Here is a 23869-nt window from a genome sequence, read left to right on the forward strand (position 1 = left end):
TGGTTCATGGTTCTACTGTATAATTGTTATTCATTTTGTCTCCAAAAACAATAAAAGATTCGGAAATGAAGGGCTTTTCAACGGCCCCCACCTGAGACTTTGCAAGGCACCCATCCATGCATTCGATCTGCCTGTACGAATTACCTTTCCCAAAGATTCTCGACAACAATTGCGCAGGGGAACGAGCAGGAAGCTGTTCTGACTTGTTATTGTTTTCTGTCAATTGTCAAACATAAATTAGTTTCAAAGGAAAGGGAATTTAAGGTTCTGATGCATTTTCGAAATGGCTTTGTAATGGTTGCCGGCGGATTTTGTGATGAATAAAACTGAAAGGGGGCCTGATAACCGCAGGAGCTATTAAAATCACTCGTGTGTGGCTCGCGCTGAACGGAGCGTCGCCGCGGTTGGGGCGCAGCAGAATGCAATAATGCTCTTCTGTTTGAAGGGACTCATTGATTTTGTCCTCAAATTTACCTCTCATCTGTTAACCCTCATAAAACGTCATCGCTGGTGATTATAAATGTTCTGTTTTGAAATTTAACTTTTGTCAGGGTCCTTTTTTGCTCTTCAGAGAAGTTATCCTTCTTACAACCGATACTGTTAAAAGGAAAGTTCACATAAACTAAAAATTCTGTCATTTATTTATGTCAGTCAAAACCTGTTAACGTGTGAAACTCAAAAGAAGATATTTTAAGAAATGTGGCAGTGGTTTAGTGTCTGTACAATGGAAGTCAATGGGACCCCAATGTTGTTTGGGTGCCAGCGTTCTTCAAAATATTCTCTTTTGTGTTCTGCGAAGAAAGACAGTCATACAGGTTTAAAATAACATGAGGGTGAATAAATGATGAGAGAATTTTCATTTTTGGGAGAACAACTTGGTGTGTAATTCATATGTCACATTTGTGCTACAAATATACTATAAATGATATTCAATGATGGGGAAAAACAGTCTGGTCAAACTACCTCCAGGTGTACTTGTCTTAAAGTGACTTTGAAACCACCCTGGCAACTGTGTTGCAAAACCACAAACACCATGGCAACGTCATAATCCTACCCTGGCAACCGTGCCTAACACCTAAGCATTGTGCCGTTGAGGTTTGCATGGGCAGGCCACTCACATTTTCTTCTGAAAAAATCTAGTTTCACTCTGATCTTCAAAAAAACAGCGGGGAATCGTATCAGTAATACATGCCAGACACTTCCCCACCTTCCCAGTGGCTGTCTCTTTGGCCTCGTCTTTTTCTTTAACTTTCATCCCCAAACTTTTTCTGTTTATTCAAATCTAAGTCGGTATAAAGCTTGACTTTTCTCAAACACACTAAACAGACACAATGGGTGGCGATATAGCCCCCAGTACAGCTAACGGCTATGTATCATTTCTTTATACACCCTCCTTCAAGGCCCCAAGTTTGTGGATCACCGATTGTAGCACAAAATAGTTTTTTAAGAAAAATAAAACCACGTAATGCGTGCTGCACATATTTTCATTAATTGACATGCAATTCTGCATCTTAACAGAAATATGTTTTGGGAAGAACTGGGGAATTTGTTTTTATCTTTGTTTAACTCTCATTCACACCCTCACTCTTTCTCTTCCAGACTTGGAAAACTTCAAAACCCACAGGCGGAATTCTGTGTCTGTCAGGGAAGGGCAGGGGGTGGTGCTTCTTTGCGGACCGCCCCCTCACTCGGGAGGTCAGTATTCGCACCCCTATTATATTTTTCTCTTCTTCTTCTTCTTCACTCAACCTTTCATATTCCATTTTTTGGGATAATATATGTCTCTTTTCAGTATTATTTGTTTTAATGTTTTATATAACCTAATGAAATACTGTATACTGTGTTTATATGACCAATGCTGTAAAGCATAGCTGATGATTTGGGGTAAGATCCGCCGACTAATAATACGTATTATCTCTAATTTCCTTAAATACCCATGGTAATATTGCAAATGTTGCAAACCGTTACACAATAAATAATAAATAAAAAAAATTCACGCTGATGAATAATTTGCTGCAATTTAAGAAGTAGGAATGAGCTGTTTCGCATTTATGTTCATCTTTCTATTTGATATGTAAATCATTTATATATTTCCCAGGATTTTCCAAAAGATGCGGTGGGCCACTTTTGGTGATGTCATATTTTATGGCGCTATTTAATAGACGCTTTCTTCTAATTTCAGTAGATAGCAGACATGTTAAATTAGAATTAGGAATATTAGTTTTACCTCTTTCTCATTTTCCCTTGCCTAGAGGACAATTTATAAGTAGAATGTGGTTCAGTTTACCCCTCTCTCCCCATCCCTCCTGGTTCCAGAGGAAAGGTTTCTCCTGGTCCCTTGGCACTCGGCTGTCCAATACACAGATCATATAATCCCATCAGCATCTCTCAATTCTCTGACAGCATGTGTAGGCAAGCCCGGACGCCCTCTGGAGACAGGGCTGTTTGTGTGTCTGCCCTTTTTCACCTTCACCTACCTCCCTATAGCGTGAAGTTGTATCCTTCCACATACAGAATGAGGGATGCAGGTCCAAAATCCATACATCATGATCATTATCTTCCTGCATTACACAAAGACTGTGAAACCTAGTGAGAGGTAGCTGACTTATGTGGCGGCATTCTGATTCTGTAATGGGACATCATAAGTGATTGATTTAGATATACTGCATATGCAGCAACTCATACACATAGCGCTTTTCACACAAAGCTTATGGGAGACTCGCCGATACAGGAATGACCCAATACTCTGTCCTGCTGTTAGTTCCAAGACAGTTTAGTCACATATTGAGTTTTGTTCTGTTTTAAAATCATTTTGCTTTTAAAAGGAGGTTAACCAAGAAACGTTTATTAGACTTCATTATTGATTTAATATAAAAATCTTTATTTAGTAATTCTTGATTTAAAAATACTTTTTTAACAAATTAATACAATAAAAAAATCTTAATTTAATCATTTTTTATTTTTAAATATTTCATTTCATTGTTGATGTAATAACCTTTCTTACAAACATATACACACATTTTTGATATAAACATGTATACAAATTCTGTTTAATTATGATTTTTTTATAGAATAAATATGTTACATTATTGACTTAATAATTCTTTTTTTATAAACACAACAATTCTTGATATGATAATTATTGGTTATATTTATGAACATGTATAATATTTTTGTTTAATTATAAACAGTTTGTATTATTTTAATAAGTTTCATTATTAATTTAATAATCACTTTTTATAAACATATTGATATTTATGATATAGAGGTGTTGTCCACTACTTGATTTATTTTTTCACCTGCTTGTTGCAGTGCATTCTGGGATTGTTTTTCCGTAAAGGATGAATGCAATGCTGCATCAGCAGCGTATCTTGGTAAACAGGCCTTTTTGGTCTATTATAGCTTAAAATGCTGCCTATGGAGGCATATCACTAGGTTCTGGAAAAGAGCTTAAAACCAGCTGGAAGACATAAAATCTTTTCCTCCTCGCTGGGTTGCCCCTCCCATGTATTTCCCTCTAAGTTTCCCAAACCTCTGCTGAACAATTCATCTCTACCTCCAACATGAAATGTTCATTAACTCTGCCATCATTTTGATGGCTTCCATTAATTAATGTGATTCAACTGCTTATTAATGGTGCCAACAGTGTTGCTTGTTAGAGGAAATGCTTTGTTAGCGTTTATTGCACAAAAGGTGCTTTTTCAAGTGGCCTTTTTGAAGTGTGGCGTGGATCCAAAGGCTTTTTGTAATGTGAGCTAATTAACAGTGTGAAGGGGGGATTTCTGAAAAACTCAAACACCGTATGCAAAAAGAAAGTTGTTTTTTGGTTGTTTTTGTATTTATCAGTTACGTATGTGCTACAATGGATGTTCAGTTTAGTTGTAATATTCATATTTTTTATATTTTTACATTTAGTCTACTTCATGGGATCCAAAGGTATTTTAGCTCGATAGTGGCAATGTGGTGGAACAGACAAAATAAAAAGTATATCATTTACTAATATCACTTGCTTTCACATTTAGAGTGACATGTGTCATGAAATCTGTGGAAAGAGAGAACCCAATTGCAGGCAGCGTAGTGAAAGGGAACACAAGACTTTTATTAATTAAGCAGAACACCCACGACCGGGAAAAACGAATGATAAATGACAAAATGCAAAAACAAAGACTTCCCAAAAGGGGGCAAAAGCAATAGAGACAGGATAAATATAACAATTTACAAAAACTAAGACACGACTAGATAACAATAAACATCTAAGGGGCAAGGTAAGTTCACACAGCAAGACACAAGGTTGTAGGCAAACAGTCAAACATCCAAAAAGCAAAACGAACGAGCACAGGACAATAGACAAAAGGGCATTTTAAAGGAGAGAAAATCAAGAGGGGACAGGTGCAGGGCATGAGCTAATAAACAATCAATAATGAGGAGTCATGAGGGCGGGAACAGAGACAAAACCGGAGAGCATATGGAACACCAAATGGGCAAAAAATGCCTCTCTCCACATTAAACAAGAGACCCTGCCATGATTCTGCCACAAGATACATAATGAGGCAGAATCATTTTTTGAGGATTATTTGAGAAAACACAAAATAAAGTACACAGACACTTGTTTCAAATGTGTTTACTTTATATTTTAGTTTCAACATTTACCAGAAATGTTTAAGAGATTAGAAACAAGATTATGCAGTTTATCGAGTGCACCGGTAGACAGCTGTGGACTATGACATGCTAATAAAGCCTATGTTGATCTATTTTATGATGAATTCAATATATAATCCATTTCTATTGAATATCATTTATAATTTATCTCTTAAAGCGATAGTTCACCCAAAAATGATGTCATTATTTACTCACCCTCTTGTTATTTCAAACCTGTATGACTTTTTTTCCGCAGAACACAAAATAAGATATTTTGAAGGATGTTGTTAACTGACCTCCATTCACACCACACCAGTTTCTTCAAGCTATTTTCTTTTGTGTTCTGCGGAAGAAAGAACGTTGGAAAGGTTTTACATGACAAGAGGCCGAGAGAATTAACATTTTGGGGTGAATTATCACTTAAACAGTTTCTTGATCGGCTAGGAACAAGTTTCAAACTAATATCTTTAAAGTGCCAAAATCTTAATGCTTGAATAGGAAGTGGTTGGTTCAAAGATGTTGGATCTATTTTTAATTTAGTAGATGTGACCAAGAGTTAGTCTTTATTTCCAAGAAGTTTAATCAAGTTTCTTACTAAAGAGTTTTTCACTCTAATCCAAAATGGAGCAGGTGAGCAGGCGAGTGTTAGATAATCTAAATTTGGCAGCTTCAGCAAGCAATGAGCCAACAAAGAAGCTCAGATTAGTGGGTAAGATCTAGCAAGTTAGATAATTGGACATAATGGATATCCCAAGCTAAAATTGTTGTCATTTTTTATTCAGAGATTATAATGCTTTAATTTATTGGTGATGCAACAAGCATCCTATCTTGCTCGGCCATTTTCCTTTTTTTGACTCAATTTAACATGACTCACACATTTAGCCCCGTACATATTTACAGTTTCTTGATTACTGTAATATAGTGTGAACTGCAGCACTGTAAGTGCAATGTATACATCAAATTGCAGACTAGCTGTGACAGTTATATTCCTGCCTGTTTTCACTATTTATGGTTGGTTTCCAAATGTCGAATAAAACCGTTTGTCCCCCATGGCGTTTACACCTGCGGCCGGCGTGTTTTTCCAATTGTTTTCAACGGTAACGCCGCTCCTTTAAAAAAAGCCATCAGTTGACGTTTTTTTCCGCTCAGCCCTGGTGCTATCCGTTTTTCCCACGATCAGATTCGGTGTTCAACTGGGCGCACACAGTTGAAAAATCCTCATCTTTGGGCAGAACGCTGCGCCTGCAGCAGCGTTTTCAGCTGAGCTCCTGCCATTTTCAGCCGCGTAAATGCGCCTTGGTGGACACAGCCCCTAACTTTGTTTTCTTTCAAATTTTTTGTCATATTTTGTGTTTTTGGAAAGTGCACCTTGACAGAGATGTAAAGATTTCCATTTTTTGTATATGGGACAAGCCATGTTTTCTTTGCTCCTAGCAATCTGCTATCTGCAGTCGCTACGTTTGCTTTTTTTCTTTGCCTTTGATACTGGTTCACAAAAATTTGTGAAGTTTAGAAACTTGTTGCTTGTGTTGAATTTACTGAGGTGTTTTTCTCACTGTGTAGATGCTGGTTCGTCAAAGCTTGCTTTCAACTGTCCGCACAAATGAGATGAAAATACATTTTGGTGGTGGAGCGCGATTTATCTTTGACTCCTGTAAGGAGGAAACGGGAGAGCAGAACTGTCTAGAAGGGAACTGTTATTACTGAGTTTTCTTGTAAGCGCAATGCATCTGGGTTTAACAGTAAGGAGGCTTTTGCGTTTTAACTTTTATTTTGTCCTTGTTTTTGTGGCACCACGGAAGGAAAAGTATGTTGGAAGAAGGCACGGCTTCTTGTTAACTTTACAGAGAAAAAATAATCAGAAAAAGTTTGCCGTAAGAGTCTTCCATACGAATGTTAGAGAGCTATTTCTAAAAAGTATTTGTGGCCACAAAGCGATATTGGAGAAAAGTTGTTCAAAGCATGCAAGTTGGGAGAAATACCAACACAATATCATGGCAATTCATAACTATTTTACTCAACTCAACTTTATTTATATAGCGCTTTTTACAATTTTCATTGTTATATATTTTTTTAATTTTTTTACTGTTAAATATTTTTTACTAAATATTTTGCGAAGTCATTTAATTGAATTTGTACGATCCCATTTGTATGTTTTAGTATGATCCAATCTGATCCCACAGGATTTGTTTTACAAAATATCTATTTCATATTTGTTCATAAGAAGCTAATTGTACAAAACATATTTAATAGAAAAAAAAGAAAAACGATTACCTGTTCATGGTGAAAATGCAGATTGTACTAAAACGTACGAATGAGATTGCTATGAGATTGTGTTTGTACAATCTTCATTCTTGTGCTTTATACGATTACAAATTCATTCAAAATCATCACTCACTGCGTATCCTGTGAGGTTGCGTTGAAAGTCCCTTGCATTAGTTTATAACAAAGAAAAGCAGGGGGAGTTACGTTATGATCATATGATTGGAAGAAAAAAACATCAATTAAAGAGTACATTTTACAATGCAACCCAGTCTTACAGGAATTTGTGAAATTTTTCACGAAATGTTAATCTACTAATTTGTGTTCAACAACACGAATTTCCACTTTTTTCGTGTCAGTACTCAGTACGACCTTACGAATCACCAGCACGACAATTTTTCAACACACAGAGCACGTATGTATGTACAATTATATATTTTTCTCTAACCTGATATCAAAAGAAGTCGCAAAACCTAACCCCGCCCCTAAACCTAACGTCGCAGGGGAAAAGTCGTATCATAACAAAACATATGAATATCGTATGAAATAGTCATTCGCACGAATGAGCCACCTATTAAAAAAGGGATATGAATTCCCATCAGATTGCCTTGATATATATTTATACATATGAAATATATCGCGTATTAAAGTACTTTTGATGGCTAGTCATGCTGGGTGACACGGAAAAAGGGGGAAATTCGTGTTGTTGAAAACAAATGAATAGATTATTAATTAGATGTCCTTACAATTACATTCCATGCAGTGTGTAATGTTGCAGTTTGTGAATGTAAGCAGTCTATCAAGTTGTAAAGCTGAAAGTGAACGAATAAAAAAGTTTTTGCGTCACTCCGTGAAAAGGCTCCCTACGTTCCATTTGCGACACTGCACGCTGTAGACCAATCACAGCAGACTAGACCATCGGACCAATGAAATCAGAGTAGGCTGACAGAAAGGAGGGGATTTGACGGATGAATCGCCAAAGAAATCATTTGAGAGTCAGTCAAGAAGTAAGGAAATAATAACTGCCATTAAAGTGAAAATTAAAGTGTTTTTACACCGTGTATGTACGTAAACTTGTTGTTGGACAATCCATAAACCAAAGTAGGACCTAAAAAATCACAAAATATTTACTCTTTAATTTGGTCGAAACAGTGTTAATTGTTGAATGGTAAATTGTTTTAAACTATATTGGTAATTAGTTTAAATAATAATTTATTGATATCCAGTACAAAACACAGTTAATGATATTATAATATCAACTTCGCTGAATATAGAGGTCCCATGTTACCTTATTACAGGTAACATTAAGTACAATCTGTCACAGGAGAACGTTTAATATCTAATTACTTACGTAAAATAATCAACACATCAATCACACATCAATCGAACTTCTTGTTAGATTCTAATTTAGTCGTGGATAATTACCACTGTAGTTTTTCATCAATACCCATTACAAATGTGCTCTCCAGTTCGCGTCCTCTTTCAAAAACAGTGACTACTTTGACAGCTGACGATGATGTTGATTATTCATGCCATCAGTCTGCTTCTCCCCCAAGCACCCTCCATAGTCAAACTTGGCGAAGTCTGTGGGTGGCGCAATAACGAATGAACACGGCGGTTGGGTGCTATTTATTGGCTTCTGCACTGGCGGTCTGAATTGACTGGCTGCGGCGTTAAGGGCTCGTACGCTGCAGAGAACCTCTCGTCAGGAGCAGAGGCCTCCCTGCCAGAGCAACTGTCTGGGGAAACATACGGAGAAGAAGACAGCTGGCCCCCCGCTTCCTTATGCTGCCTGCTGCATGCCGAAGATGCGCTTACACATGCTGATTGAGCTGTATATGTTCCACTGGCAAGGGAGATGGAGAGAGAGAGAGTGTGTTGACTGTTACGCTTCGGCAATACAAATGCGATGACACGTGCGTCCACGTGCAAGAACGTCGATCGCGTATTAGCGCACCAGACCGCCCGAGTGTGAATAAATTTGTGAGCTTGTGACTCAAGACTGTGAAACCGAAACGGATCTTTTCCAAATCATCTGCATATTTCTTAGCAATTTGAGAGCTAACGGATTTAAAGTGAGATGAATAAGCTCTGCTCTATTTTTCGGAATAAAAAGATTTCTTTAAAATGATCATTTCATCTACTTAGATATTTCGATATTTTTATATAACAGGTTAATTTTCAATATATAAAAAAGATTATTCAAGAAGGTGTCTTGAAATGCACTGCTTCCCTGAAGAAGGGAGTGTAGACGGGACATCTTTATTGGCCACTCCCCCTTTTTTAAATAGCCAATAGTAATTAGTTTACCTCACAGCCTGGAACCTAATGGGAAGGGGAGCCATTGAGAGAGAGCTGCCAACAGAAGTCCAAAACGCTGGAGCTTCATGTGATTTTAAGCCTTCAGGTAGTTCCAGGAAGTTATGTTTTCTCTTTAAATGCTTAATTTCTTAAAAAAATGTATTCATTAAATGGCTTTCGTCTCTAAATGGGTTAAAAGTTTACCTCAGTTGGTCTGTTTAGTCACAGCTACATGCGTAACTAGAAACTTCCAGGAACTATTGAGAGCCCGTGTCACATGATTCATGGGGCCTTCAGATAGTTCCAGGAAGTTATGTTTTCTCTTTAAATGCTTTATTTGTTTCATTATTTGTATTCATTAAATGGCTTTCGTATTTAAATTGGTTAGAAGTTTACCTCAGTTGGTCTGTTTAGTCGCAGCTCCATGCGTAACTAGAAACGTCCAGAGAACTATTGAGAGCCTCCATGAACCGCCATTGCTGTGAAAAAACTGTTCCATTGGAGTCAACGGTGATGACGCGACTCCCTCTCAATGGCTCTGATGGGAAGCAGAATGAAGTTTTAAGAATCGTTGATTCGTAAAGACTGTCAGGTGTGAATGCTTTTATCTTCTAAATGTGAATTTTGTTTACAGACCTCCTAAGAACATATTTATACCAAATTCATACTCAATAATAATGTTTGGGGATTACGTGGTAATAAAAGTCCCTCAAGTATTTCTTTGTTGTGACTTCTCCGAATACTTGATGACTTTTCGCACTAGTTAAAGATTTTTCACAGAACTCTGAATTCCATTAAGATCTACAGAAGTGTTTTGAGATGAATTATTTCATGTACCTCTTTTAAATTGTATGAACCTCTCCTTTTAAATAGCGATATCTCTCTGTAAGCGTTAACATGTAAGACATTATAAATACAGTATGAACAGTGAATAAATGAGAAGCGATTTGGTACCATGTATTATGGGGTTTTATTAAGACATCATTCGCAGAGTATTTCATCATAGCCCCTGTACTTAACATCTGGACATGCTGTGAACAGATTAATTAAAGTCTCATACATTCAGAGAGTGTGGAAAATCACCCTGCGCTATGAGGAACAAATGTAGTAGAGTAGCTGCTGTACAGATGAAAAATGACTGAAGTGTACTCACTATTGTATTTATATAGTAAAGTTCAAAAAACACTATTCTGTTGTATCTATGAATAGTTTTAGATCATGTGATGATCTTTTAGTTATAATACAAAGCAAGTTGATAAACATTTTAGGTTTCACTATATTAAAAGAACGGTTCACTCATAAATGAAAAGAAAAATGAAAAGAAAAGAAAAATTGCTTGTTCTGTTGAACACAAAAGAAGATATTTTGAAGAATGTAGGAAAGCAAACAGTTCTGGGGCACTTTTGACTTTGTTAGTCGATGGTGGTCAGAAACTGTTTTGGTTACAAGGATTCTCCCAAATATATTTCTCTGTGTTCATCAGAAGAAAGACATTTATACAGATTTGGAGCAACTCGAGGGTGAGTAAATGATGACCGAATTTTAGTTTTTATCTGTTTACGTTATATTATATTGCTTGTCACGCCTGATTTCACTCTGAATAAGTGATCAAACTGATTCAAACGAAAAAGCATCTATATACGTTGTATTAACGTTGCTTATCAGCCTTCACATATAAATAGGTATTGGTTATTGCTTTCGACCTACTTTCATCTCTAATACTGTGTGAAACTAATGCAGAATTGACTTCAGTTTAATAATTTGAAATAGTTGATTTGGATTCATAAAGTATCAGCAGGCAGCTCCTCCATATCAAATTTATCTAAAATGGATTTCTCAAGTCAGCTAGTGGTGTATAGAGCGCGAATAAAAAGAGTTTATCTGCATCTTTACTGCCACGTTAGTAAGGTTCAAATTTGTATAAACCTTGAATGAGCTCCTGTCTTACGCTGCTATATGTGTACCAGTAAACATCGTTTCCCTCTCAGCTGGACACCAGTCACACGTTATGATGTCCCCACGGCTCCTGCTAACAAACACGGCACAATATCTACACAACCACCCATACGCCGATCCCTCGGTTCTTGTGGGAATAACTTCAGGCCTGCAGGAATACTCTGCCACTCATTCTTAACAACAAAACAACTGATTATGCGTTAGGCTGCTGGGCTTAAGCTTAGGAGACTTAGGAGTTATGCTTAGTGCTGTCTGCCTTGCATTATGTCTGTAAATGAAATTTCTCAAAGCAGTCACTATGAAAAAGCATTTATTTTGTTGTGTTTAAGCAGTTTACCTCTGTTTCATTGAACCCTTTATATTGAATAGTACAGCAGCGTATTAATAACAACATGATTTTTATGTGTTGCAAGTGCTGCTTGCAAATAATGTGAACCATCTCAGGCTGGTTTAAACGACATACATTGATGTTTTGCGTGAGCAGGCAGCACTAATGACACAATTTGTGCACGAGAAACAGGTTAGCAAGGACAAATCATATGTGTTGATAGAGAGCAGATAAAAATGGCTTCTACGATGTAAAACTTTGCTGTAGTTTTCGCAGCGGGTTTGGCAGTAACTTACTGTAGATTTAACTACTACTTAATATAGTTTTCCGATTAGTACTGTTTTCAATGACTTTAATCAAAATTAAAACACTTTTGAGATTCAAAAAGCAGCAAGAAGAGACTGGCATTAGCACAGCAACACTGCAAAAAATGACATTCTGCCTAAGCATTTTTCTCTTGTTTTCAGTTAAAATATTGAAAACTTTTCAAATTACGATACATTAACATAACAAGAAAAGTGACCCAATGTAGTTGTTATTTTATGAAAGAAAATATATGAACTAGGTAAGTTTATGCTTAAAACAAAATTGCAATTCAATCTACAGTAAGTTACTGGCAAACCTGCTGCGAAATTACAGCAAAGTTCTTCAGTGTAGCTATTTTGATTTACTACACAGTGCAACAAGACATCATCTTTTGTCCTCCATTCCTCGGGTTATCATCTCACATCTTTGCGTATCATGAAAGCACACACTGTAAGACGATTCTAGAGGTTGAGTCAACTGAGAACTGTCAGGATTCTTTACAAAAACGCATCCTTCATCGGTGGACGCGGCATTACGGGCATGAGTAAATGTTTATTTGTGCGAGTGACTTCAAGAGCGCCCGCTCCTTCAGAAATGTGCTGCGAAAACCCAAATCATGACTTCCTGGCTCCTTCAGTCAGGTCACATCAGTCACGCACAAGCAGTTGAGCGGCTGCCACCTCCACTTCAGTCTAGAAAGCTCACAGCTCTCTGCAAACAGAGGCCATCCACGTAATTCAGGCCGGGGGTGTTTTAAGTGAGGCAAGAGAGTTGGACGAGAAGATCATCGAAGTTACAGAAATGTTTTAGAAAATTACAGCTGTGGAAAAAAATAAGGGACCATTTCTGAATTTAGTATTTATAGTGTTTAGGTAAAATTATAATTTTGTTTCATTCTGTGAACTACTTACAATATTTTCCACAAATTTCAAAAAATAGATACCTTCTATTTGCATTTATTTGCAGAAAGTGAAAACTGGAGATACAGGTCAAAATGGCAGAAAAGTATTTTTTTAGACATCAAATACTGCAAAGAAAACAAGTTCATGTTCAATTTTATTTAAAGGGATAGTTTGTCCAAAAAATGATCATTCTGTAATCATTTACTGTCATTTCTGTCATCCTGTCATTTCAAACCGGTATGACTTTCTTTCTTCTGCAGAACACAAAAGAAGATATTTTGAAGAATGTTGAAAACCGAACAGCGGTGGCATCCATTGATTTCTTTTGTATGGACACAAAACCAATGCAAGTGAATGGCTGCCATCGCTGTTCGGTCAACAACAGTTGTCAAAATATCTTCCTTTGTGTTCTGTTGGATGACTTTATGTCATTCCTTAGGTTTGATTTAGTTGAAATTAAACAAACACTAGACAGGAATGACCACAATGCATCTAGAAATAATGATTAAATTAACATTTGGAAAGGTCTCTTAATATTTTCCACAGCTGTATGTACAATAATAACTAAACTTGTATCCAAACAGGGATAATAAAGTAACACTATCCAAATTTCGACATCAGCAGATAAAGTTAAATGTTTTTTATTGAGAAACAGAAGACTTCAAAAGCAAAACAGCGAACATACTATTTTGTTTGGGTTCATATCTTGAAGAAGCACTTTAGATATTAATGAAGTCTTTTTTGTGTCTGTGTCCTCACCTAATGGTAAAATTATTCAAGTGGTATTTAACAAGACTTTGATGTTACTCCTAATTATCATATAAAAGTCTGGGTTTGGTTTACAGTGTCAGGTGTGTGGGTCTTCCCTTATGTCTCAGACCATGTCGTCATTAGATGAAACATTCAGTTTTATTGGAATTAAAACAAACCAAGAACCACACTCCACTGATTCAGCATCGTTCTCCGCATTACACAACTATGTTTAGTGTGGTGCAGCTGACCTCAATTCCTAATGGAGATCGGTCCTTTCGGGTGTAGCTAACGCTGAAAACGCTTATTTTTGCAATCGTGCTAACAATGGACTCGATGGAATCTGCCCCACAATCTTGCGGATCTTAAGAGCACAGAGCATATGCGCTCAGTCTGGAGCTGTGAACAGAGAACAGGAGGATGTAATATTCTCTAGGCCTTCAGCAAAATGCAGAATGTTCCTTCAGCTTTTGCCTTTTCACAATGCTAAACATTTAATGTTTTCATTGAATCAAATTCACTAATTAAATATAATATTTATGTATTTCCTGTTGAACAGGATGTTATGTTGTTTATTTATTTATACGTTTATTTATTAGCCATGATTGCTACTTGGTTGCAGGTGGCATTAGGTGGCATTCCCATTCTAGAGAGAATTTGATTGGACGGAAGACTGGGTAGTGCAAGCCGAGTCATGAGTTTATTTGCTACATGTATCTACCAAGTTAATCTACTGTAGTCTATTTTTAAGGCTACACATGCTGTTCCAATTATTCATGACTCCCCATGCCAGGGCATGAAAATATATTGATATTTAATCATTATATTTAATAATTGATTATCTCTTGAGTCATAAGTTAAAATGACAGGTTTCTCTTCTCTATCTTATTTACTGTTCAGTTATTTATTTACATAATGATTAATTAATCTGGGGACTTTTTTGATATATTTGCCAAGCATAAAGCTTGTGTGATCCCAGACATGGCAATAAAAAATGCATACTGTTGTCACAACAAGTCTCATGTATTATTTACAGGCGATGATCAGGCAGCTGTGATCCTATTAAAATTCATCAAGCACTTGCATCGATAATGCACGATTAAGAGGCAGATATGTGCATCTTTTCATAAAGGTTTATTTCCTGCTCGCGGCACGGCAGAGCAGAAACATAATGAATGGGTCTCTTTGATTGGAACTGAAACTAGCGTTTGGAATGATAGATGGCATCTTTTGTCTGCTTTGATATTTTTTCTCGGTTTCGTCACCTTTGCAATAATGCTTTCTTACAGCTGGAATAAATATGATGAAGGCGGATATTTTTCTTTGTTTTGTTGATGCATATGGGAGGAAGAGAATTCTTTGGCCGGTAGACTGTGTAATCGGCAGGGCTACTAGAAACCTAGCCGGAGGTCTGAAACATCTTTCTTTTAATTGTAGGTCTAGTCACTCTGTCACACATGAGCATTACTCGTAGAAGCACCTTTGATTATTTTGAGCCAGATAACACAGTCATTTTCATCATTTTATGTTAACGGTAATAGTAGAAAGCATATCGATTTTTTGTTACGGATAAGTCTATAGCTGCTTAATTTGTGAGAAAAATATCTAATCTGATCCAACGGGAATTCGTAACTATTTCACTAGGTGGGTACTTTGCATAAATTTGTTTGTTGTGAATTGCACAAAAATGTAAGATAACGAGAAAAAGTAGCGCTGTCAAACGATTAATCGAATCCAGAATAAAAGTTTGTATTTACATAATATATGTGTACTATGCATATTAATTTTCTATTCATCAACACAAAAACATGTATATATATATATATTTATGAAATATGTAGATGTGTATATTTATATTTACCAATATTTGAAAACATATACAATCATTTTTATATTTGTATTAAATATATGTATGTATGTACGTGTATGTGTTTATAGTACAAAAATAATATGGACAGAACTCAGACATATATTATGTAAACACATTTTTTTCTGGATACTATTAATCGCGATAAATCATTTGAAAGCCCTAGAGTAAAGGCAATACTGAAGTCCCACCCCTATTACATCACTGTTGCAAAGCCAAATCACAATTAAACATACAAATGAGACTGTACGAATTCATACGAATGAGCCACCTCATAAAATAAGATTTTGCCCCAAAAATATGTCGATTTTTGTTTATAATTTATTTATAACTTTTTCTAAGACTTAAATGGTCAGAATATTAAACATTGGCATAATAACTCAAACCGTGTAGCTTGCAATTTTCTTTTAAGCCATCGGAGGAATACAGCCTTTTCACTTTACAAAAAGGGTAGCTGATAGCCTTCTCACTATACTTCCCGATTGAGTTTAAAACTGTAAACTGTACAGTACACAGTATGATAACTACAAAACCTTGAGTTTCTAAAAACACCTTCCCTTTGAAACCCAAAAAGTTTTTTTCAAACTCATCTTCAATACTCTCCACGTGTCCGTACAGTTTGCACAAATCCTATGAGATGTATTTGTTCCCTTTTCGTTTTATGTTGACTCCTCTGCTGGCTTTTTGCAAGCCCAGCATTCCTGGTATAATGCAAACTGAGTTTTGTCAGCGTCTGACAGGCCCCTCCAGGGACCCTTCAAATTGAAGAGTCGTGGCTTCTCAGAGAGCACGTCAAATTTCAAAGTGAACCTTGAACATTTCACGTAGTGTAAGGTCAATTCAGCGTAGCATTTATAATCTCTTCTAATCTTTTATTTTTGGGCAGAAAACCAGCATAAAAATGGCTTTATTAGGGAATTTACATGGGGGAAATGTCAAAATGTATAGTACTTATGTACTATATTACTTTTTTATAATTCATTGATTAATTTCTCAGGACCTCACTAATCAAAAGAGATAAAAAGATAAATCTAAAGGTCTAAAAAATTACTTTTATTTGCCATTCCTAAGCTTGATTTTGTTTTTTAAATCTGTACTTTTGCAGTAACAAGGCAACTTACATTTTTGCTTTGTGAGGATTCATCGATCGTATGAATGGCAGGATTAAAGTCAAAAAACGTTTTCAATGTGTGATAGCACAATCTCATTACGCTTCCCAACCCTTGATGCGATTCCCGTATACCTGTGTATCCAGGTATTGTATCTCTTGCAAGCAACTTATCAAACAATTGCATGGCAAACCTCTAACAAGAGCCGGAGATATCCGGCACCTCTCCCTGCTCCCTTAACACCACACGATTCTTACCTTGTCTCTCAACCCCTGCCTCAACAGAAGATATGATGTTAACTTAGCTCTCAGGGCTCAGCAAGGGGGGAAAACCAAGCCGCTCAGACTCCTCCTGCGCTCGAGATAGCCGAAGCCCATGGCAATGGATTAGATCAAACTGTGATAAATGACCGGTTCCCAGGCAGGAATCCTGCAAGACTGTTTTGTTTAATTAGCTAACAAGTCAGTGGGTTTGATTGGACTGAGCCGGGGAGATGCCACGTGTCTGTCGATTAAATGCGCTGCCAGGGAGCTGCTGAGTAGAACATTACAACCTTCTGCAAATGGATTTACCATTGACAGCACAAATGGAATGCTCACATGCCAGCGTGTCCAGGCAGCCACAAAGTGGTTTGTTTGAATAAGACGTGCTCCGGAGTTTACAGCGGCATTGAAAGCGGGGGTGAATGGAAATACACATTGGCTTATTAATGCTCCAGTGCATTGGTCCTTCACAGATATGGTTTTGGTTGATTCGATTGTGAGTTGGCTTATTGGATTGACAACCGATTTCTTTATTGCTGTTACGAGCAACGGTTTGATTTGGACTTATGCAAAACCCTTATACGGTATAAGTGTTCAGTTTACATTATAGCTTTTAGACTAGGCCTATAGATAGAATGTTTTAGTTGTGGTTTTACACGGAGGAAAACGTTTTATTGCTTTTTTTAACGCTGAGGAGACTTAATGGAGAAATGAAAATACAGAAACACAATTAATGTGTTTAGGTGAGAAAATGTTCATAATGAGATTTACGACTTCTGAGATTTTTCTGGAAACTCTAGGAACAATATATGAACTTGAACAGAAATATCCAGTTTTGTCCCATTGAAACAACTGAGATATTTAAGAGATCTCACATCTTTTCTCCTGGGTACCAATTATGAACTAGATAAGGTCACAGGTTGGTCCAAAAAGGACTTATTATCAGAAAAGACAATTTTCTTTCAAGTCATACCCGCATAAAACGTCCCCGCCTGTTTCACCTTTTGCTTTTCTTGGCCTGTTTTTGTCAGCGTATACAGAGAATGACAGGAATTGTGGGTAATTGAATCAGCAAAAGGCAAAACAATTGTAACTCCTGGAGGTGAGGTTTAAAATGTTAATTTTTTTCTATATTTCTAGAGAGACCTTACCATACAGTACCACTGACAGATGTGACGTTAAATGTATGCCAACATTTCGCAGACAGGAACAGACGGCAAAAAGTTTTTTGAAGTCTTTTAAGTCAACAACATTCATCTCAGCATGGCGTTACACTGTTTTTTGAGTGATATTCTTAGATAATACATTATTATTCCCATGATGAGCCAGAATATATTGTATGTCCCCTGTTAAAGTGATAGTTTACCCAAAAAGGAAAATTCTGTCATCATTTACTCACCCTCAAGTCATTTTAAACCTGTAGGACTTTCCTTCTTCTGGGGAACACGAAAGAAGATATTTTGAAGAATGACAACCGAACAACAGCGATCCCCATTGATTGCATTGGTAAACGTCCATACAATAGAAATGAATAGGTATCGCTTTTATTCGGCTTCCAACATTCTTCAAAAATATCTTCCTTTGTGTTTCGCATAAGAAAAAAGTCAAGGTTTGAAATGCCAAGCGGGTGAGTAAATGATGACAGAATTTTCATTTTTGCGTGAACCATGACTTTAAGGACAGGAATATTCACAACATTCACAAGGAAGTCAGCTAATGCTATAAAGGCTCACATTTTGTTGTCCACACATATTGTGCATTCTTTTATAAATATATGCATTTCCTGGGATCAATACCATGACCTTAGCGTTGCTAGCCCCATGTTCTACATGTTGAGCAACAGGAAAGCTGACACAACAGCAGCAGACAAATGCGAGCTCAGTTCTCTGCGTGTTACGTTTTCTTGGTAATTCCGTAGAGACAGATGCTTAAATAACACAGTGAAACTGGCATCCTTTCCTCCTGAGATGTTACCTAGCTACAGAGATAAACAGCTGCCACTACAGCACATGGCTGTTCTTAAGATGATGTAACCATACAACGGTCGGGGTGACATTAAACTGAGTGTGAGACCGAGCAAAATAAATCGAGCTCTGGATTTTTGAACATTGGTTACATAGCACTACTTCCCCACTTGACTAGCGTCCAGCTAATCACAGGGCACTGGTTTTCCTTTTCTGTCATTAATTTTCACCCCCTAAGCCACACAACCCACCTCAGGCTGATTAATTTGCACCCTAGCATGTAGCCCCAATGCTAATTTAGTAACTCTGGGGAGGCGTAAGATTCATGAGCAGAGCCAGCGTATGCCATTTAGACTCTGCTGAGGGAGGAAATGTCACTATGTACTCTAGTTATGTTTATGCAAATGAAGTTCCTGGGCAGCGGGGTGACCTCTTTCTACTCATGTGTTACGTTGACAGGCTTTTCTCTCTTTTCCCGTTCTGTGTCCGCAGCGCTGACGTTCTCTTGGATTTTTAACGAGTACCCGTCCTTCGTGAAGCAGGACTCCCGTCGTTTCGTGTCCCAGGAGACGGGGAATCTATACATCGCTAAAGTCGAGCCATCCGACGTGGGCAACTACACCTGCGTCGTGACCAACACCGTCACCAAGACACGTGTCCAAGGCCCGCCCACTCCTCTCATTTTGCGCACTGACGGTGAGAACAAAATCATATTTTCTTTTGAATAATATTAATATTACAACCATGCAACAGATGTATTTCACAAAATAGTACTTAACAGCACAACACTCTTAAAGGTACAGTTCAACCAAAAAAAATTCTGTCATCATTTATTCAAACTCATGTCATTTAATGACTTTCTTCTGTAAAAGACCATATTTTGAGACATGTTTCAGTGGTTCTGTGTACATACAATAGAACTCCATATGGAATTATGTTATTTTGTAAATAACAGTAAATACAGTATTTCTGTTGTATTCTGAAGAATACAGAAAGTCATACAGGACTGAAATGACATGAGAGCAAATAAATTATTTTTATTCACTTGAACTGTTTCTTTAATGCAAGTCAGTTTTGAAAAAGCAGATCTTAGGAATTTTAATAATGTTACAGTTCCATTGTATATTGTGTTAATGAACTCCAACAGATTCAAAATAATGACATATGTTTTTCAGAAAGCATAGGAGACTTTTTTGTATACTGATTGTATTCAAAGGTTAATTAGCTGTTTGCAAATTTTAAGATGTTGTAGCAGCGTGTTTTGGTGCCTGTGGGCTGGCATTATCAAAGGTCCTGAAACTGAAAGGTCATTTGTCTTAGACTGATCTAATTGTTGGTTCTCTGGGCTTACGATTTGATCACACATGTACTAGAAGGATAAAAACCAACTGTCGGATTCCACACCAGACAAACAGAATCTTATTTGTTTTACTGATACCAAAAAAAGAACAACACAACATCTCTATGAACACTGCAATTCACTAAACAGTGTATTCGTAGTAAATGTATTCTGCATTATATTGCATTTTTGAAACATTTCTGTTATATATTATAACCAGTCATAAGTCACACAGGTATAGTTGAGTTTGTTTCCAAAAAGAGATAAATGCCTTTAAAAAAATGTTCAGCAATCATGTTCAACATTTTTATTGTGCATTCTAATTAATATAAATCAAACTGCAGTTGGTTTGTTTTGATCTCAGCCATAATAACTCAAAGAATACAGCTAATTTGCACAATAAAACACATTAAAAACATGATAACATAATTAAAAACTTGAATATTGTAAACAAGGATCTCATTTTGGAACCAAACTCTTCATTTGCAGCAAAAGCCAACAATACATTGTATTGGTCAAAATTGTTGATTTTTCTTTAAGACCAAAAATGTTGAGTAAAGATCATGTCCCATGAAGATATTTAGAAAATTTCCTACCGTAAATCTATCGAAAGTTTATTTTTGTGAGTGGATGCAGCAAATCGGAACCAAATGTCCGGAAACACCCCAAAAACATACCACTCAAGTTTGGTAGAAACATCATTACAGCGGTAAGCTGCATTACAAATATATGCTACAGTGCCTCTGATCGACAACTTTAATAACGAATTTCTCAATATTTTAGTTTTTTGCACCCTCAGATTCCAAATAGTTGTATCTTGAAAAATATTAACAAACCATACATCAATAGAAAGCTTATTTATTCAGTTTTCAGATTATGTATAAATCTTATTTTTAACTGGTGTTGTGGTCCAGGGTCACATACATACAGTAAATATTTTTTTTTGGAAAACGTTAGTTCTATTTTTAAAATCCTACTACCTGAAATCCTACCGTTGCCTTGTGTGAATTTTGGTGTAAAATGTCTTTCCCTCAATATAACCTGATGTTTGTATCAGCGTTGCATGTCCAACACGAGCCCCTCAATGGCGACTGTCACCGTGTGAGCTCCAGGTACAATTTCAGAACTCATTGTACACGTCTCCCTACCTGGAATGTTACAGAATGAGATGATTGCTTCTCCTCAGCCTTTCCCATTTGGCAGCATCGACATAAACAGCAGCGTTTGACATTCAAGATAAGATCTCTTTTGACACACTCAGCTTAGTAGCTGGTCCGATAACACCTCGCAAAATCACAGAAGGAGATATCACACCTTCCTCATATCTAAAAGCCTTTCAGGGAGGTACGGAATAAATCGGACAGTTATAATGAAGAGGGGAATTACAGATAGTTTTGAAATTGCATTTGCTGATTGCAATAATTGATAGCTTTTATTGGAAATGATTTTCGCTCCGCTTGCAAATGATGATTGAACTTTTTTGTAGGTGTCATGGGAGAATATGAACCAAAGATTGAAGTGCAGTTTCCAGAAGTTGTTCAGGTGGCCAAAGGTTCGACAGTTCGCCTAGAATGTTTTGCATTGGGGAAGTAAGTATTTTCATCTTTATTTAAGAAAAACAATTTGGATGAATTACTTTGTTAATAGAGATATATTTACACATTTTTTTATACCAACACCGACTTGGTCTTGGATTAAATAAAAACTTTTTTAAAATATTTTTTTTCCCAAGAAGTACATGACATCATAGAGGTAAAATAGAGACGTCAAATTGTAATTTGACTGTAGGATCACTTAAATGAGTATTTCTGATGTCTCGTTCCAACTCAGTCCGGTACCTTCCATAAGCTGGCGCCGAGTGGACGGAGTCCCCTTCTCCCGCAAAGTGGACGTGAGAAAAACCAGCGGAGTCATGGAAATCCCGTACTTCCAGCAAGAAGACGCGGGCACGTATGAGTGTGTCGCGGAAAACACCAAAGGTCGAAATTCTGTGCAAGGAAAGCTGTCTTTCTTTGGTAAGTTGTCTCGAGACGCATGAATATTTGAACAGTCAAAGCCACATGTCACTTCCATTTAAGTTAAGGAAATGAAGCACAACTTCACATTCCCGCCTTCAACCCAACCACCAGGAACTCAACTTCAGACCGAGATGTGTTTTTTATCAGTGCATCAAAATGATTAAAGCCGTGATGTCTCTAATATTTTTATCCAGATTAAAAAGATGAGAGGATGACCTTGTGTCTGACCTTGTGCGTCTGTGCGTGCATATAGTATACGTGTGTGTTGGGTTGTACCAGATGGCCCTGTGGTTGGGATCCAATTTGATTCCAGATCAAAGCTGTTAAATTTACTGTACTTAGATGAGGGGCGCATATGCCGCATCTGGATTGTGGATGACATCCGTTTTTTGTGTTCACCAACTAATGTTAATAAATATGAACTTTTGGGCCTAGTTATCTGGCGGATTTTGAAAATCAAAGGCTTAGCTCTGTGAAATCTATCTGTGTGGAATCGTTTCAAGTTTAATTCTTTGACAGTAATATGTTTGCCACCTGTCACATGAAAAGGATTTTTATTTCAAGCTGCAATTTTTTAATGAAAACTGAATGGGATTTGTTTTCTTCCCTACTTGGTTTTTACCGAAACACTTTGTCTAACTGTTTTTATTAGGGTTGTGAACTGGGTATTCCTGTATTTATTTATTTTGTTCTTTGATACACAGCTTTGATATACTTTGATTAATTCCTGAATCTGAATTGAGGTTGCAAACAGGATGCAGAATTGTAATGCAAATTTGCATTTATCTCAAGTGTTCTTTCAAGATCTCATAGTCTGACGCGTGACATTTTGACATTATGAGATGATGTGTTGCTTCAATACCTCCTTCACAAACAATCCAGTATTATTCCAGAGTAGATACGGAGTAGCAATAAAACCACCCCATTTGCATTCAATTAATTATATGTTCACCTCGGCCTTGTTTACAAGTCCAATTTGGCATCACTAGTAAAATAAAACCCCAAATGTCCAGACCCGGGTTCCCATCCAGGGTGTACTGACTCGTAGTCTTATGAAAAGACGAATATTTAATATGGACTTTAAAATGAGGAGTTCATAACCTTTTCCCTTCACAGCCATGTCGGCTGCGCCACATTGTTCATACAGACAGCTTCCTATTAAGTAAGTACCTGTAGGCTAGAGAGCAATGGGATTTATCCTCCCCTTATGGGATCTTGCACTGGCGCTAATGCTGTAGCCGCATACCCAGTGGCCCATTTACAGGAATAGCCTGCGTGGAGCTCGGTGAATGTTTTATTATGCCTGTTGTCTCATTGTTTATATTCCAAACAATGCGGAAAATAGGGGGGCCGGTTCCACAACAAAGGAAAGTTCTCATAATGGGCTTTCCAGATGTGCACCGCCATGGTGATTTATAAGTGCATTAATTAGATAGATAACATGGCCGATTTGTAAGCTAATGTAATTCAGCCAGGAAGAGATTTGTTGTGGGTGTGGTTGTGTTTTACTAATGGTCTGGCTTCCTTGGCACACATGTCCCATTCTGTTTTAAAGAGGTGTGGTATTTATTAGAATTCGCCTTGACTATAATGTAGGTCAGCTGCTGTCACCTGTTGGGTGTACAGTAAATCAGTCGATGCATTAATCCAGGGGATGACAACTTTTTAATATGTGCTGCATCATGCTGGATACTCCATAAAAATAAAGTTGTTAAAATAATTACACGTATTATATTTTTATTTCTATAGTGACATGATGGTTTGATGGGATTTTTAACCAAAAAAAAAGATTCAGGTCATTTCAAACCTGTACAGTATGACCCTCTGCAGATCAGAAACACATTTTAAAGAATATTGTTAACCAAA

General features: G+C 37.0%; 1 protein-coding gene across 4 annotated transcripts in view; it reads left to right on the plus strand.

Moving 5' to 3' along the window:
* The window catches only part of cntn4 (contactin 4), a 123327-nt gene that overhangs the window by 53675 nt on the left and 45783 nt on the right, over positions 1–23869 (plus strand). For 3 of the 4 annotated variants that reach the window (XM_056751603.1, XM_056751604.1, XM_056751605.1), the window contains exons 5-8: positions 1600–1695; positions 19139–19342; positions 21472–21574; positions 21816–22000. In XM_056751603.1, coding sequence (XP_056607581.1) covers positions 1600–1695; positions 19139–19342; positions 21472–21574; positions 21816–22000 — 588 coding nt within the window. Of the gene's footprint in view, positions 1–1599; positions 1696–9244; positions 9308–19138; positions 19343–21471; positions 21575–21815; positions 22001–23869 lie in introns of those variants that run through there. The other variant, XM_056751607.1, reaches the window with a different exon arrangement.

This window comes from Triplophysa dalaica, chromosome 6, assembly GCF_015846415.1.
Source record: "Triplophysa dalaica isolate WHDGS20190420 chromosome 6, ASM1584641v1, whole genome shotgun sequence".
Classification (NCBI taxonomy): Eukaryota; Metazoa; Chordata; class Actinopteri; order Cypriniformes; family Nemacheilidae; genus Triplophysa; species Triplophysa dalaica.